The following is an 18,810-nucleotide window of genomic DNA, read 5'->3' as shown; positions in this document are numbered from 1 at the left end:
GCCTAATCGCTCCCTCACTCTGCAGTGGACATTCACGATGTAATTGTATATGATTTACAAACAGCTGCAGTCATAATGGTGTATAAACAAATTATAGAATGAGGGACAAAAAAAAAACATGAGGAATAAAGAGATGAAGACAGAGAAATTGAGCCATCAGACCCACTCAGTGGTTTGGCTGCTTTTGCATCATTGCTTTGGCTCTCCCTTCAACACAAAATGAGCACTCTTGCTCAACATGGTTTACCCCTTTTGCACGTAGATTTTAATTGTCTTTATGTCGGTATTAAATGGAAATCTGCCTCTATAATGCAGAGTATCCTAAGTGCACTTCCTTCCTAATGTGACTGTTCACAATCACTCAGAATTTCACGTGCATACTGCGTTTGCTCAGTTGACCCCAGTGGGCCCAGACCTTCTCTTTGTGCTTACCTGCTGCATGCAAAGCTCCTTTCAGCTTTCATCCATGCTGATTGTAGTCAGAGTAGAATCATATATTGTAGTCATTTGTGTGTGATTCATTGCACACACTTAATTTTTCTGTTTGTGATATACAAATCTATACTACGCAGTCTGGAGCCTTTTACAGAAAAACATTTACCTCCAATTAAATCTGCACATATGGATGATGTGTTCCTGACAAATTCATAACCCCAAAACCAGTTCACTTTTGTCCAAGAAGGCTACACAGCAAACTGGAACTTGAAATTCCAACAGAGAATAGTGGTAATGCATGAGGCACACTCCGCCTAATAAATCAAACTCACCTTGCAGTCTGTAAATGTGGACATAGCATATGCATTATAAAATGCTGTATTATGTTTAAATCCTAGTATTAGCGATGCTTTAGTTCCCCATATTGATTCAGCTTACATACTGTATAAACATTGGGGGTTGATGAGTTGATTTGCTGATTTTCTGTTACAATCATGAACCAAACTATATTCATATTTAATATGTAATATTTATTAGGGCTCTCAAAGTTAACATAATAAGGGATTAAAGCAAATTCTTTTTAACGCCACAAATTTTTTAATGCACTATTAATGCGCACACATTCTGTGATTATGACCCTCGGCCCGCCTTGTAGTTTGGGAAATCAGGAAACAAAGCAGCACCAGAGATCAGCAGAAATTGGTAAATAAAAGTGTCTTTTGAATGGTAAATTCAGCTTCAAAGCCCTGCCAGATGGCTCTCTCAACAAGACCAAAGTTATTTGCATTGTCTGTGTGAACTGAGTTACCACCAGACTCCATCAACCACTTGCTGGCCATGTGCACAGCTAATGCAGAGAGCCCTCCCCCCCTCACCAAAGGCAGACCATGCTGGGTAGTTTGCAACAGAGCTGCTCGAACAACACTATAAGCAACAAACTTTCAACAGCAACAGCTAAATGGTTGGTTACAGCTTGCAGGCTGATTAACACTGTGGAGGATGAGGGTCTGCTTGAAATAATTTGAATCACATCCAAAGACTGCATGTATGAATTGCCTTTGAAAGCCACCACTGCAACCAACATACACAACTTTTATGAAGACAAGAAAACTAAAGTGGACGAGGCGTTGAGACGAACATGATGCGCTCACCAGAGACCACTGGACTTCTCTCAATAATCACAGTTACCTTGGGATCCCTTTAAGGTACATTTAGAACCAGTAGCAGAAGAAGTACTCAGATGCTTTACTTAAGTAAAAGTAGCAATGCAACTGTGTAAAAATACTCTGTTACAAGTAAAAGTCCTGCATTCAAATTTTTACTTTAGGAAAAGTACAAAAATATTTGCATCAAAACATACTTAAAGTACTAAAAGTACTCATTATGCAAAATGGCACATTTCACATTCCTGTATATTATAATATTGTATTAGAATTATTGTGCACGTCACATTTAATGTTACAGCTGGTAAAGGCAGAGCTAGATTTAACTAACTTGTATGCATTTAATTAGAATTACTGCGGGGTAGTGATTGTACATGTCAGATGCTTATTTCTTTAGTCATTCTGCATAGTGGTTAATCCTGCACACTGCAGGGATCAGGGTGAAACACACAAATTTGGTTCTTGGTAACATACTGTACAATATGTGTAAAAATCTGTTCAAACATATTCACACTCTAAAAATCCTGTGTATATTTTTGGTATAGAACTTGTATGAAAACAGGTAGAGATGTATGGCTCCTAAGAAAGTGAGACATCTGTGCATGAGAAATCAGGACATGCAGTAATAGGACCTTGCCGTTGTGCAAGCATAATCAGGATTTATGACGGCACTGTGAGTGTAATTCAAAGCTAGCAGCATGCTGGTGTAATAGAGCAGTTAGGCAGACCATCAGATTTGACAGCAAGGAATTGGCTGTCATTTTTCCGACAGAGATTTGGCGGTCATATCAGCTTGCCATCAGCTAATCAGGACACTGCTGACGGTGTGCCATCTTCGAATGTTCCCTGTTTAATGTATCACATAATATTGCAACCTCCATACTGTGGCTCAGTCTCACTTTATCATTTACACAAATAAAGCATTTTTTAATTGGGCTACGCTAAGCAGCTCTATCCATTAAGGTCTCATGCGTGTCTGTAGGAACATCCCTCTTAAAGCTCTTGGGTCATTTATTTGATTCTCTCCGGACCCACAATGGAAAATGGCCCAGGAACAGAAAGAAATGTTTTAGTCAATGTAAATATAGACACAGATAGTAAATGCACACTAGAGAAAGAAGGAAGATGCACAAACTTTTTTTAATCAATCAAAGAGGTAACTGACTGCGACGGCTGCAGCCCACTGCTTTTCCAGTAAATCTGCAACAAAGCTGCTGTGGCAAAGCTGGAGTATAATGATGTAACCACATCGCCTCTATGTATGAGGCGAGTGGTTTTCTCCGACCTTTTCTAAAACTTGCTTTCTCTACAAAATGCCGAGGATGCGTCTCTGGCGTGTGTGTTTGTGTGTTTAGACTCTTATTTCACTCACTGCATTCATCAGCATTTGGTGTAGCAGTGGGTGGCCAAAAAGGTGTATGGACCCCCACCCCATCCTGACCGCCTCCTGAATCAAACTGAGCTCACAGCTTTTCCTTCACACTCCAAATCCCTTTGTACCCCTGGATGGTGTTTTTCTCCAAGTTTGACATTATGCTAATGGAGGTTTCCTGTTGGCAGCTGCCTGGATGTCTCAGCACAGATAACCCTGGCAAAGCAGCATCATTATTTATATTTTCTTGTTCTCCACCAGCATAAATATTAGGTGTTAATGACAACTCACAGCAGCAGAACAGGAGTAAAGAAAGGTGCATGCACTGCCTGCCTTCAAGCTGTTTGTTTGATAGTAACATGCATAGTAAGCAGAACTTAATAGTTTTACACATAGACACACACTTACTGCATTTATGAGCACATAAGAAGCCAAGTTAGGAGGAGTTGGGATCAAGTAAGACATGGTTTTGAAGAATGTGCAGTAACCTGGTATTGTAAAACCCACGTACTGTATTAGTGGCAGTTTGAATGGCTTGATTTTTTTATTTTTATTTTTTTTTTTAATGATCTGAGCATTTGGACTGATGGCACAGTGAATGTTTCCTTAATGTTTGCTCATAGCTGAATTTTGCTAATAGTCTGCTGCTCAGTTGTGGAAACTAACTTTTTTTTCATCTGTTTTTATTCATATTGGTTTAGTTGGATGCTGGAATTGTTGGTCATTTTTTATATGTAACAATTTAAAAAGCTCATACAAATTTGTCCTAATGCCCAGATTTCTCTTATACACACACTCACTGGCCACATTATTAGATACACCTCTACAATTCTATGGGGTTCAATGCATGATTATTATTGAGATTATAATTAAAGGTGGTGTTGTACTGGACTACATTATATTCAGAGGTGTTTGTAATATTCTGACTCTCTCTCATGTATGTAGCTGAAGAGGACAAAAATAAATATAATGTAGTCCAAGGACACACTGCTATGACTAAAGATTTTCAATTCCTCTTTACCGATTAAATCATTAAAAAAGACTGCAGCATGTCATATGCATGGCCAGGTAATTAGATTTCTCCAGAACAAAACTAGGTGTTTCTCTTAATCTCCTCCCCTGGGTAAGAACACCTAGATTCTGTGTATATTAGGTTAAGAAATCTCCTTACTGCAGAAGGTCAACACTAAACACAGCAACTGTCTCAACTGTAGTGTTGTTATAAGACTATAGACAAGTGAAATACAGTATATCACAGAAGTGAGTACACCCCCTCACATTTTGTAAATATTTAAGTATATCTTTTCATGTGACAACACTGAAGAAATGACACTTGGCTACAATGTAAAGTAGTGAGTCTACAGCTTGTATAACAGTGTAAATGTGCTGTCCCCTCAAAAAATTGTTGCTCTACATAAAGATGGCCTAGGCTATAAGAAGATTGCCAAGACCTTGAAACTGAGCTGCAGCACGGTGCCCAAGACCATAAAGCGGTTTAACAGGACAGGTTCCACTCAGAACAGGCCTCGCCGTGGTCGACCAAGGAAGTTGTGTGCCCGTGCTCAGCGTCATATCCAGAGGATGGCTTTGGGCAGTAGACATATGAGTGCTGCCAGCATTGCTGCAGAGGTTGAAGGGGTGGGGGGTCAGCCTGTCAGTGCTCAGACCATACGCCGCACGCTGCATCAAATTGGTCTGCAAGGCTGTCGTCCCAGAAGGAAGCCTCTTCTAAAGATGATGCACAAGAAAGCCCGCAAACGGTTTGCTGCAGACAAGCAGACTAAGGACACGGATTTCTGGAACCATGTCCTGTGGTCCGATGAGACCAAGATAAACTTATTTGGTTCAGATGGTGTCAAGTGTGTGTGGCGGCAACAGGTGAAGAGTACAAAGACAAGTGTGTCTTGCCTACAGTCAAGTATGGTGGTGGGAATGTCGTGGTCTGGGGCTGCATGAGTGCTGCCGGCACTGGGGAGCTACAGTTCATTGAGGGAACCATGAATGCCAACATGTACTGTGACATACTGAAGCAGAGCATGATTCCTTCCCTTCGGAGACTGGGTCGCAGGCCAGTATTCCAACACAATAACGACCCCAAACACACCTCCAAAGTAACCACTGCCTTGTTAAAGAAGCTAAGGGTAAAGGTGATGGATTGGCCAAGCATGTCTCCAGACCTAAACCCTATTGAGCATCTGTGGGGCCTCCTGAAACAGAAGGTGAAGGTGCGCAAGGTCTCTAACATCCACCAGCTCCGTGACGTCATCATGGAGGAGTGGAAGAGGATTCCAGTGGCAACCTGTGAAGCTCTGGTGAACTCTATGCCCAAGAGGGTTAAGGCAGTGCTGGAAAATAATGGTGGCCACACAAAATATTGACACTTTGGGCCCCATTTGGCCATTATCACTTAGGGGTGTACTCACTTTTGTTGCCAGCAGTTTAGACATTAATGGCTGTGTGTTGCGTTATTTTGAGGGGACAGCACATTTACACTGTTATACAAGCTGTAGACTCACTACTTTACATTGTAGCCAAGTGTCATTTCTTCAGTGTGGTCACATGCAAAGATATACTTAAATATTTACAAAATGTGAGGGGGTGTACTCACTTCTGTGATATTCTGTATATACTGTATTACAAATTTTCTTTTTCCCCCATAAAACCCCCCTGTTGTGTGATTGTGTGGTTAAACATGCACCATTACCCATGATCCTGGCCTACCGGCCCACAAACCCCTTCCAGGTGGTAAATCAGTGGGAATAAGCTCTAAAAATACAGCCATATAGTTCCATATGGCCCACTTTACTAATATACAGTAGCTCCTGTTATTGCTTCTGCTCATGTCAGACAGTCTCATACACGCACACACACTGCCACTTGTGAGCACTAATAGACAGGCATGTGTAAACATGCTCTTCCATACACAAACAAATATTCTGTACATATTACACAAAACATCAGGAAGTGGCTTTTTGAAGATGCACATACTTAGTGGTGCTAACAGTCATCTTCCCAATTGCAACTAATGGGTGCAAATCAGGCTGCCACTTATCACTTTCATTGAATCCAAGGACTACTGACTCACAGTCTGATTTCTCCAACTCCCACCATATCGACAGCCACATTCTCACCATTATAGGTCTGCTGCGCACAATATAATGGCTTGATAGACCATAACGGCCCATTGGGAGAGCTGCCTTGCTTTACTCAATGCTGTATTTCTCCAACAGGGTCAACCAGCATGAGCTGCGTGGTGCTAATGGACTAACAGCTACAAAAACCACAGATGATTTATTTATTTATTTATTTATTTATTTTCTCCTGTATTTTTGGTCTTTGGTTTAAAGGGCAGCTGGGGCCATACCATTAGTGCTGAAGTATTTCAGGAAGCCAGACAAAGCTTTTAATAAATTCTCCTTTTGAGTTTATATGAGAAGCTGTATTGTTTGTCCTTATGAATTACAGTAATGATATGGTTTAACTTCAACCTGTCTTATAATAAACCATGCTGTAGCATGTAATAAAGTAATTAATCTCATTTTTCCTAACATGTGGCAGAGATTAGGAATAGTTCTTTCATCTGGTTACACAGAATACAAAATCCTCAAAAATTCCTGACTGTCTATGCATTAGAAGCACAGGGTAATGCTCTGCAAAGTTGCTGCAAAGTGTAGTTCACTTATTTTGATGCATTTTTAGGAGCTCTGCAGGGGTAAGATATAAGCCTGCTCATTTTCTGTTGTTGCTTTAGGCACTTCCCTCACTCAGTCACACTCGGTCCAGCCAATATGAACACCAAAGCAAAACGCTCACACCTCTGTCTGAGAGAGTTCAGTGGAGTTTATGTAATATATAATATACAAGTGTCTCTCTATAGCCGCATTTTCACCAGAAGGTCCCTGGTACTTTTTGTTACCAGGAGTAGAAGTCCAAGAACTGTCCGAGCGGTAAAAATCCATCGAGTGCATTGTGATTTGCATTTCCATAGCAGGGCTGAAGCCCAGGGAAGATTAAACAAACCAACCCACTGACATAAAAAACATTATGGTCAGCAGTGCATTTGTAAAGATGAAGCATTTAAAATGCTTGCTATGTGCATACCAGCGGTGAAAGATAGACTGCAGGCAATTATTATTATTATTGTTTTTTAATTACATCACAAAATAAAACATTTACAGCACAAAGGACATAGAAGATGAGACAACAGACATTAACAAAAGAGACAAAAGGATTATTAAATTAAGTTGTGTGTGTGAAAGTGTGTAGTGTGGGTGTATCTAACTCTGATTTAATATCAGTCTGCATAGAGGGGGGTTAAATCAATCCCTTTCCCATTTAGTCATTGGTATTGGTATTGTTATTGTTCGATCTCTATTTGATATTAGCTTGTAAAGTTTAAATATTATCTTCTTTGAGTTTGTAAGCTTCATTAGTAGTGGGTTGTTGATTATATTGATCTTTGATTTAATTATGTGTTTTAACTGTTACTACTGGAGAAATTCCCAACTCCGTACTTCTGGACTAATGTATTGAATGGTATAAGCTGGTTGTTTTCAAATAGGTGATGAAGGTGAGTGATTCCTTTGTGTTGCCATGTTGGAAAATGGATGGGATTATTATGCAGTTGAAAACCAGGGTTGTGCCAAATTGGAGTGTATCTACATGGTGTTAATGATGATTTAGTGGTTTTGTTTGCGTTCCACCAGGCTGTCAGAGTTGCAGAGATTGTGATATTTTTGCAATAGTTCATTTTCTTAATTGAGTATGGTAGGAAGGCAAGGTCTGCAGCTGAAGTATTTTTGCATAGATTTTGTTCTAGTTCTATCCATGAGCTATTTTAACTGTCCTTCTGAATCCATTTAGCTAAATATTGAATGGTATAAGCTGGTTGTTTTCAAATAGGTGATGATTTGCTAAGAAATAATGCTGAAAATTTGGTGCTTCTAGACCACCTTGTGATTTTTTTTCTTCTGAAGTGTTGACAGGGAAATTTTGGGTTTCTTGTTATTCCAGTAAAATTGTGAAGTTAGAAATGGTGATTTGAGCCATTTATCTGTGGGTGTTGTTGAAAGCATTAAAAATAGGCAGTTAATTTGTGGTAAAGTTTTCATTTTGATTGTTGAAATTTGAGTGAGAGTGGGAGGTTGGGCCACTGTTTGAAATCATCTTCCATCTTTTTTAGCAGAGGGGTATAGTTGAGGTTAGAAGGTTCTGACAGCCTGGGGGAAATACTGATGCCTAAATATTTAATGTTGCCAGTGTGAAGTGGAAGGGGGCAGTCTTGAGCTGCAGAATCCCAGGCATCTTCAAAGTGGCAATGTGGTGTATTTATTCCAGTTTATAGTGCAGTTGGAAATCCTGGAGAATGTTAATAATGGAGAAAGTTTCTTGTAGTGAACTGTAGGGGTGCTATAAATATAATAATAAATCATCTGCATATAAAGACTAATTTTATGTTGAGTTAGTATGTTGTATTCCTTTGATACTATTATTCTGTCATATTGCTGCTGCTAGAGGTTCAATGAAAATGATGAATAGAGATGGTGAGAGTTGGCATCCTTGTCTGGTTCCTCGGTGAAGTGTGAAACTTTGTAAGGTTATCCCATTTGCGGTTATTGTAGCTCTAGGTGATGTATATAGTGTTTTAATCCAGTGGATGAAAGACTCCAAAACCAAACCTTCATAGTGTGCTGAAGATAAAGGACCTGTTAACTTTGTTGGATGCTTTTTCTACATCTAGTGATACAATTATGGTGTTGGTTTGTTTTTGTTGTACAAGATTAAGTTAAATAGGCTATGGATGTTATCTGAAGCGTGCCTACTCTTAATGAAGCCTGTTTGGTCTGGGTGGATTATTATTGGAGTAACTGTCTCTGTTCTAGTGGCTAGTGCTTTGGTGATAATTTTTAAATCTGTGTTAATAAGTGACAGAGGATGGTAACTGGAAGAGTGGGTTGGGTCTTTATTGGGTTTCAGCAGTTCAGCCGTATTCATATGTGTTGGTACTGCCTAGGCAATTATTGATTTTGTGCAAGTATATTCTTGTCGGTGGAAATGCAAGTAGAGGAGCTACATCCCTGCTCCCAGGGGAAGGTTCCTCTGGTGGAAACGGGCCTTAAAAGTTTTCGCTCATGTCTCTGTCTTTTCCAGGAAGCCAGTTGGAAAGTCTGATGGAGACAATGCGAGCAGAGATCGCTGCCCAGCCACCAGTGGAAGGCTCCTACACTGCACGCAGAGGGGACTACTGCATAGCCAAGTTTGCTGATGGTGAATGGTAAGCAAACATACTGATCTTAAAAGCCTTAAAATGACCTAACCCATTAACAGCATGCTATAAACTGAAACCTGAACTCTAGAAAGGATCTTACTCCTCATACCAGGCAGGTTCACTGGTGATAAACAGAAAAGATTCGCTCCGATTTAATCCATCTGTATTGACAACAGCCAGATGTGAGTGGGACATTAAAAACTGCTTCTTCCATCAGTCATAAAAAAAAATCCTGTCTTTATCAATTACAATCATTCCATTATGGTGGGTCACCACTTCACTGTTGGGATTGTGCCACAGTCCCTGTTACCTAATGTTGTTGTATTTATCACTAAATCCCAGGTATCAGATCATTACTCCATATCAGCAGATACAGATGCAGCCATCTTAAATTGCTGGCTGGACCGCAGTGGAACTATGCCAAATCTATGATAGGTCTGCACATGGCCCCTGCTGCTACCATGTCTCACAGCGCCACCTTGTTAACACCCCTAAGCACCGTATCTGCAAGCCATGCGCAGTGTTGTGTATATCTGCCAGGTGGAGCATTGTTTTTTATAGTTTATTGCAGAGGCCAACTTGATAATTTGATCCTTCTGTTAATGTCCAGAACTGCTGGTGGATGAATATAGTAGGACGGCCAGTCCGAGCGGAGGCGCTTGGTTGGCAGCAGCTGCCTACATATTAAGCAATGTCAATTTCATTTTATTATTTTATTTTATTATGCTTACATGCTCAGACCTTATACACCTTTTGAGATATCATGCCACTGGCAGTTATTGCATTATGTTGACATTTTTTTCATTGTTAAATCACGGTTGTCAACTCTACGCTATAGAAAAGACAGTCACTCTCAGGCTCTGTTACTCTTTTATGCTCGGCCACATAGTACCTCTGACTTTTTCCGGACTTCAGGACCAGTCTTGGCCAAAAAGACTTACTCTCTCATATAAAAATTACATTCCTGTATGGCCTGTGCAGCTACACTGCAAATACTGATACCTTTTGTAGTGAACATATTTGGTGATTAGATTGTATTCCGATGCAACATAACATTAATCCTTGAATTAATCTAGCACTGCATTTTCCTACACTATAGCAGCAGAAAAAGTCAGAGAAAGGGAGCATGACGGAAGCACAACAGGCAGTGCTGTCACATTAGCGTGTCAACTTCAGTTTTCAATTCTGCTCTATCATTTCATTTGAAGTTGCCCTCGTGTTTTCCTTTCTCTAAGCCAAGAGCTGTGAGTCAACATATAACCATAATGAAACTTGTTAAACAGTGTCTTTGAACAGAACCTATGTAGCTCATTCAGTTCAGCAGCCTCTCTCTCATCAGCAAGCTAGTTTTTGTCATTTGCAGCAGCAGTGGTTACGGTTTAGTGTTTGAGAGAAATGTGGAGTAGTTTTTCTGCTCTTGCACCTCCAAAGATGTATCTGCTTGATCTGGGCTCATGAGAAGGCAGCAGTCATTAACAGACAGGGATGAGTTTGCACAAGGGGGAAAAAGGGGAAAAGGAAGGCTCTTGCTCTAATGTGGTGACAAATCTGAATAGGAAAAGGTGACATGTTCATGGTAGAGAACATAAAAAAAGAACAAACTGTAATACTATAATGTTCATGGTTCAGTTTTGTTCAAATAGTTCAAGTTATCTGTTATTCAACTTAGGTAAATCTGCATGTCTGCACTAAAATATACAGTACATCAAATACAGAAATTAGCATTTCTCAGAGACTGTGGCATAGAGAAAATTAAGAAGAAAGTTTTAAGTAACAAATGTTCAAACACATAAAACAACAAGGCTAAAACAAAGGTGTGTTGACTTTTTTTACAGCACCCTTAGACGGGCCAGCCACAGTCTGCTCCTGTATTTACTGTTGTACTGCGCAGTTTATATTGTAATCTCACTCTGTTGGCTACTAACTAGTTAAGAGAGGAACATGAAACCTACAAATTAAATGTAATATAATGAAAAATTAAAAAGCACTAAGTAGCAGCTACTTTAGTGCTGAGTTTTTAGTGTCATTTTGAGAATATACTTTGTGTACTGTCATGAAAAAGTGCTTCTGTGAAAAATAGCCTCTTAAAAACAATTTGTGAGTTTCTTTGTGAGACACCTTAAACAAATATGGATTTTAGTAGTTTCTCACCTAATCTGACTGTGCGCATTACATTACTTACAGTACCTTAAACATTATTGGAACATTGTCAAATAACAAATAATCCATTCAGACTTGCAGAGAAAGTAGCTCAGCCACTTGTAGCTGAGCCACTGACTTTTATAGTCTGGTTGGTCTTACTTTTGTAATGCAGTGACTGTCACCATGTATTTTTTCAAATAGTGAATAGCATTCTAAATACATGGTCTGTGTGTGAATAGATAATTTTGTAGATATCTGCATGAGTGTTTTAGTATCTACATATATACATACAGATAAATGATATGCTAATGTAGGTGTTAATAAATAACTGTTAGTGAGAAGGGTGCCCTTTTTCTGAATTGAGCATCTGCCCTCCAAAATGCATTACCCTGTTGCTGTGTTTCTGTACTCATGGTAAATCATTGATGATTTTTATCACGGTGAATCCTCCAAAACAAAGAACTGCTGAGATGCATAAATTGCCATGGCTACTTCATTTAAATACGAATGATTTACAGTGCCTTGCGAAAGTATTCGGCCCCCTTGAACTTTGCGACCTTTTGCCACATTTCAGGCTTCAAACATAAAGATATAAAACTGTAAGTTTTTGTGAAGAATCAACAACAAGTGGGACACAATCATGAAGTGGAACGAAATTTATTGGATATTTCAAACTTTTTTAACAAATAAAAAACTGAAAAATTGGGCGTGCAAAATTATTCAGCCCCCTTAAGTTAATACTTTGTAGCGCCACCTTTTGCTGCGATTACAGCTGTAAGTCACTTGGGGTATGTCTCTATCAGTTTTGCACATCGAGAGACTGAAATTTTTGCCCATTCCGCCTTGCAAAACAGCTCGAGCTCAGTGAGGTTGGATGGAGAGCATTTGTGAACAGCAGTTTTCAGTTCTTTCCACAGATTCTCGATTGGATTCAGGTCTGGACTTTGACTTGGCCATTCTAACACCTGGATATGTTTAGTTTTGAACCATTCCATTGTAGATTTTGCTTTATGTCTTGGATCATTGTCTTGTTGGAAGACAAATCTCCGCCCCAGTCTCAGGTCTTTTGCAGACTCCATCAGGTTTCCTTCCAGAATAGTCCTGTATTTGGCTCCATCCATCTTCCCATCAATTTTAACCATCTTCCCTGTCCCTGCTGAAGAAAAGCAGGCCCAAACCAGGATGCTGCCACCACCATGTTTGACAGTGGGGATGGTGTGTTCAGGGTGATGAGCTGTGTTGCTTTTACGCCAAACATAACGTTTTGCATTGTTGCCAAAAAGTTCAATTTTGGTTTCATCTGACCAGAGCACCTTCTTCCACATGTTTGGTGTGTCTCCCAGGTGGCTCTTGGCAAACTTTAAACTACACTTTTTATGGATATCTTTAAGAAATGGCTTTCTTCTTGCCACTCTTCCATAAAGGCCAGATTTGTGCAGTATACGACTGATTGTTGTCCTATGGACAGAGTCTCCCACCTCAGCTGTAGATCTCTGCAGTTCATCCAGAGTGATCATGGGCCTCTTGGCTGCATCTCTGATCAGTCTTCTCCTTGTATGAGCTGAAAGTTTAGAGGGACGGCCAGGTCTTGGTAGATTTGCAGTGGTCTGATACTCCTTCCATTTCAATATTATCGCTTGCACAGTGCTCCTTGGGATGTTTAAAGCTTGGGAAATCTTTTTGTATCCAAATCCGGCTTTAAACTTCTCCACAACAGTATCTCGGACCTGCCTGGTGTGTTCCTTGTTCTTCATGATGCTCTCTGCGCTTTAAACGGACCTCTGAGACTATCACAGTGCAGGTGCATTTATACGGAGACTTGATTACACACAGGTGGATTCTATTTATCATCATTAGTCATTTAGGTCAACATTGGATCATTCAGAGATCCTCACTGAACTTCTTTAGAGAGTTTGCTGCACTGAAAGTAAAGGGGCTGAATAATTTTTCACGCCCAATTTTTCAGTTTTTTATTTGTTAGAAAAGTTTGAAATATCCAATAAATTTCGTTCCACTTCATGGTTGTGTCCCACTTGTTGTTGATTCTTCACAAAAAATTACAGTTTTATATCTTTATGTTTGAAGCCTGAAATGTGGCAAAAGGTCGCAAAGTTCAAGGGGGCCGAATACTTTTGCAAGGCACTGTATCTCCAGCCTCTGGCAGACAGTTGTGCTGTTTGTCCCTCTCTAGATCTCCAAAGTGTGCTCCCTCTTTCATTTGATTTTTCATTCCGTTCGTTTAAAGGTTCAGAGATGTTGGTCATTGTGTGGAAAGTTGGTATGGGAGGATGCTAATGAGAGAGTCATGTGAACTGAATGAGCTATGGAGGTGCTACTAACAGACTGTGTGTGCTGCACTCACTCCAAGCTGTGCAGGGGTCACGTTATTATGAGAAAATACAGTATGTTGTTAAAATGCAAAATGCGGTATGTTTTAATAATGTGATAAATGTTTTAATGTGAAAGTATCTCATAAAAACAAGTAAAGTATTTTGTTATGATAAGAAAAGTTTCTCATTAAAACAAGATTTACGCTGCCATAGGCAGTTCTTATGCGTACAATGAAATATAATCCTGCAGGTGCCACTGATATTCACTCTAGACAACTCCTGCATTACTTTGCAGACTTGGATCTTTCTGTGCATGCAAACAGCTGAGCTGTTGTACCCTGTTTCACACTTGACACAATGAAACCTATAGGAACAAAACTGTTGTGGTAAAAATGGACACAACTCCACTACTGGGAATGAGTTTTAAGATGAACATTTGAGTGCAAAGCGGGCATCATCTTGGTTTAATTTTGATGTGTGATGCCTTAAAAATAAAGAATATTGGAGAAGTTTATTTCATCCAGTGTTAATGTATTAATGTTCTGTGGAATCGTGGAATGTTGGCCGGTATCATTAGGGGGCTAATTAGAAATTTGTTGCCTTTCAGTCTCTTAAAACACCAAAGTCACTGAATAGAAAGGAGAAACCTCTGTTCATCAGTCACTCGCAGTTTGTATGTCACCCTCTTTTTCTTGCTCTTCTTTATGCCTTCCTGTTAATCACTTAGTCAGTTTTTAACTTTGTTCTTTTGTGTCTTTTGTCGCCCGTGTGGGTCTAATTATTTGGCTTTCTCCTGCTGTCCTTGGTTCTCAGCCAATTTTTCTTTCCCACTTTTTTTTTTGTTTTTGGTATTTGAGTCAGATGCTTGACAGTCTGATGAAGAGACGCTTCCTGAACTGGCTCTGAAAAAAATATGCTCTTCTCCAGTTTCTATGTGAATTCATAAGGGCTGACTACCACTTCATTTTGCTTTTTCCTTTAGTTTGTCACTGATCTGTATGTTCTCTTGCACTATAAAATCAGACCTTACAGAGCTGGATTTTTGTGATTAGCACTAATGCACTGATGGTATTTGCTACAAGGCAAAATGGGTTTAAATTTCTGTCCTTTATTGCAAAGAGGCCTCTGTGCAATTTTCACAGCCCTGCAATGTCCTCATAGATCCCTTCTGTCCCCCCTCACTCCCCCGGCCTGTTCCTCCTTTCCTGTTCCTCTCCCCGAATCACAACAGACAGATCTTCCAACACCCTCTCCCTAGGGAAATAAGCACAGAATCATTTACTCATCTCTGTTTCCCTCTGCTCTGTTCTTTCTCTCTGCTGCAGGTACAGAGCCAGAGTGGAGAAAGTTGAGTCACCAGCAAAAGTTCATGTCTTCTACATTGACTATGGCAACGTGAGTAACATTGTGCCCATGACTTTGACTGTGTGTTTATGTGTGACAGACTGTCTGGGGTGAAAAAGTATCTGAATATTGTATTATCACCGTTAAAAACTAGTAGGATTGTTTGAGGCTTGAAACACACAATCTATAGTAACGTTTTGATTGAGGCAAACCCACAGCCGGAGGCAGTCTGCTGTCTGAAGAGGGATTTCGTTTCTCTTTCTTGCATGTCTTCATACACCAGTTTTACTTTAATGTTCAAGGGAACCTAAGATCATTTGTGTCCTTTCAACTTTTTTTTTTAGGACAAATATGATGCAGGCTTGTTTGTTTTCCTTTTATTGCTCGTAACTGAAGCAAATAGTGTGACTCAGTGTATCATTTTTTTTTTTCTTTTTCATAACAATGACAAAACTGAAACTCCCCCTCTGGATCTGACAAAGACACTCCATCCTTGTGAGCGTGTAGTTGTGTGTATTTCCACCCACGTGCTTTCTTCACCAAGTTGTTCAGGCAGCCAATCTGGGGCCTGCGGGAGATTTCCCATGATGCAGTAGAGTGTCACAGTGTGTGACTGACCTCTGAGTGGGAGGGGGGGGGATGGCTCCAGGTTTGGCTGGCAGACGTGATGAGTCCTGGCATGTTGCTGAAAGTGTGATTCTCCGAGGCCGACCCGGCACACAAAAAAACACAAGCTCATATCTACCTCATACTCAGTAGTTCTGTATCATTTCAGATTGAGTCATTCTGGCTTTGATTTCATGTGGCTGTGTCATGAGCTGTTAGTTGGTGATATTACCATTTCAATCAGGTACAGGTCAGTACATGAATTATTATATGACTGTTAGCAAACACAGCAGAGCACTTTTGGCTTTCATTTTTTAAAGTCCACATTTAGAGTACTGTCAAAATCTTATATGGTGTTAATAAATCTTAATGTTCTAATCCATTATATTTGTTGAAGGTTTTCTCTGTCTAGACTCTACAGTTCAATGAACACATTAACCTAAGATATAGGGGTCATTAAATTAACCCCCCACTTCTAAGGGCTGTTTTTTGTTTTTGGATTCTCCACCAGTGTGTTCTCCCCATTCAGTAGGTGGCTTTGCTCACATTGGCTTATACCTTTCAAAATGTATCAGCTCTGTGCTTCAGTTCATCATACCAGTGAACTGCAGTGCATGCTTTTCATACTTGGGAGATGTGCATTTTGCTTGGGAGACGAGACCAACTAAAATGAACTTACAATCAGCACTAAAGATGACAATAACAATAAGTCTATGAGCACCAACATGAGACTTGTGTTGTACTATAGATCCACGAGTCTTTAAAACAAACAGAGGTGTTTTATCAGGTTGTAAACGCAGGTAAACATAATAAAATGCCAAGCTTAAAATAATTGCACCATTAACCCTGAGTTATTGTCTCTCATGTAGTTTAATAGGACAGGTTAGTTTCTGAATGTACAGCATATTATTATTTGTAGCACTGGTACCTTTCAATCATTGTACTCAAATACACAGCACTGGCAAGTCGTGCTGCCTTTTTCACGTCTTACTCATTTTGGTGCACTTTGTAATCTGGTGACTATCAACTTGACATCTATTGTCATCTTTACTCTCCTGTAGTTAAACTAGACAGCAGATGGAGCTTACTGAAAGTGGCCTCCGTACTGCTGCAGAAACAGCTGTGAAATGATTGCTAAGGTGACATATGCAAGCATGGATGGAGCCTTTAAGCTGCAAAATGGCATCTGTCCTTCTTTCACAGTTGTAAACTATCATCATTAAAGATACGTACAGACTGCAAAACTGATTCAGAATCAAGCAAAAGTAAAAAAACATTCATTGTAGAGAGCAGAGTGTATTACAGTACAGGTATGTATTTTTTATTTGAGAATGTGCTTCACTCCTAAAGATTTGGTGTGAGAGGTGCACTCAGTGTTGTCAAAAATGTAGAAACTAACTTTCATCACAAGCTTTCAACAACATGGGTAAATGCTATTGTTCTATGTACCGTATGTATATGAAGAAGCCAGACATTTCTTTTTCTCTTGAAATCTCCTCTGGCTTCTTTTAGTGTAGATGAAGCAAGGGTCATGTTGGCTTACACACAGTTATGACAAACACACACTCTTGTTGTTGTTAAACATTATTTCACAGGCTCAAAACCTCAAACTCATAAACCAGATCATAGCTGCAGGTACAGCATTTGAAGATAGTATTAATAAAAACAGTAAAACAAATGTCAGTTTGTTGATTTCTGATTTCTGTCCTTTCTTCGTCCTACCTTAGAGAGAAGTTGTGTCAACTACCCGTCTGGCTGCCATACCCCCTGCCTTCAGCATCCGGGCCCTGCCAGCACAGGCCACAGAGTATGCTTTCGCCTTCATCCAGGTCCCACAAGATGTAAGTGCACGAGTGAGCACACTCACAGAGAGACCTGCCGCAGCTGAAACCTTCAAAATTACTTTCAGATATCAACTTGGTCAGTTTCAATGTCTGCCAGCTTTTGAAAGTTAAGTTTCCTGGCATGACATAAAAAATTGTTAGTTATCACACAAGGTGATAAGTGTGTAACTGACACACAGGGTCCAGTTTTCATTCCAGATAAGTGCTTGTGAAAATTAAAATTATGCTCATACATAACGTATGCATCATCAGCCACTGATTTACTTGGTTACAAAAAATAGAGAATCATTGACGTTAGTAGACAGAGAAAGTTTTTCAACAGTTAGACAATGTATACTGTGTTTCTTCGGTAAAATTAGAGCATCAAACTTGCTATACAAAATTACAAACCATCCAGGCACATTATGTATTTGTTCATTCATAGAAATGTCCATCTGATAGCTGAGCAGCAGTTGTTGTTCTTCTACAGTCCTAATCTTCTTGTTTACATCCCAGTGTGTTTACTCAACCCTCACTGAGCACTTGTGTGCGTTTGTTTCTGCATGTGTGACTGCATTTTGTGTATCAGTGGGTCAACTCTGTGGTGGCATCCTGAATAGCTTATGCCGATAAATGTGTCTGATTGGCACAGTACTAAACCCTGTTTTTATTTGGGTGTGTGTGCATTTCAGTGTGTGTTAGTTTAAAGTGTGTTTGTTCTACTTAGACTAGATAAGATGCAGAACATTTCTTGTTTGCAGTGCCCTGTGTTTCTAAACTTAAGTGTTTGTTACAGTGCAGATTGTTTGTTTGCTGTTATTTTGTACTATTTATTCCATTTCAGTTGCCAGTTTATTACTGTAGGTACATCAAACTAAAGGCAGTACTGTCTATTACAACAGTCCTGCAGTTTATCTTTAATACAGGCTGTAGTCTGTGGTGCTGCTGAACTGTTATGCATTATAGCTGAGAGGCTGGCTATTTATTCTATAATTTATCATTTAAAATTTTATTATATTAGTTTTTAGTGTAGTTATGGTTGACCAGTGATTTTCAAATGTTTCCCTTCAGGAACTCTTTTGTCATGCCACCCTGTGAGCCACAGAGCATGTTGCTCACCGGCCGACCCATTGGCCCTCTCATTGCAAATGTACAGTGGGTACAGAAAGTATTCAGACCCCCTTAAATTGTTCACTCTGTTATATTGCAGCCATATGCTAAAATCATTTAAGTTCATTTTTTTCCTCATTAATGTACACACAGCACCCCATATTGACAGAAAAACACAGAATGTTTGACATTTTTGCAGATTTATTAAAAAAGAAAA

General features: G+C 39.7%; 1 protein-coding gene across 1 annotated transcript in view; it reads left to right on the top strand.

The window, feature by feature from the left end:
- The window catches only part of snd1 (staphylococcal nuclease and tudor domain containing 1), a 202,697-nt gene that overhangs the window by 158,041 nt on the left and 25,846 nt on the right, over positions 1–18,810 (top strand). The window contains exons 19-21 of the mRNA XM_020599455.1: positions 9,121–9,244; positions 15,036–15,105; positions 17,388–17,501. Coding sequence (XP_020455111.1) covers positions 9,121–9,244; positions 15,036–15,105; positions 17,388–17,501 — 308 coding nt within the window. The remainder of the gene's footprint in view (positions 1–9,120; positions 9,245–15,035; positions 15,106–17,387; positions 17,502–18,810) is intronic.

Source organism: Monopterus albus, unplaced genomic scaffold (genome assembly GCF_001952655.1).
Source record: "Monopterus albus unplaced genomic scaffold, M_albus_1.0 scaffold41.1, whole genome shotgun sequence".
In the NCBI taxonomy this organism is placed as follows: Eukaryota; Metazoa; Chordata; class Actinopteri; order Synbranchiformes; family Synbranchidae; genus Monopterus; species Monopterus albus.
Note: the sequence above shows the minus strand (reverse complement) of the source record. Positions and strands in the feature narration are given on the sequence as shown.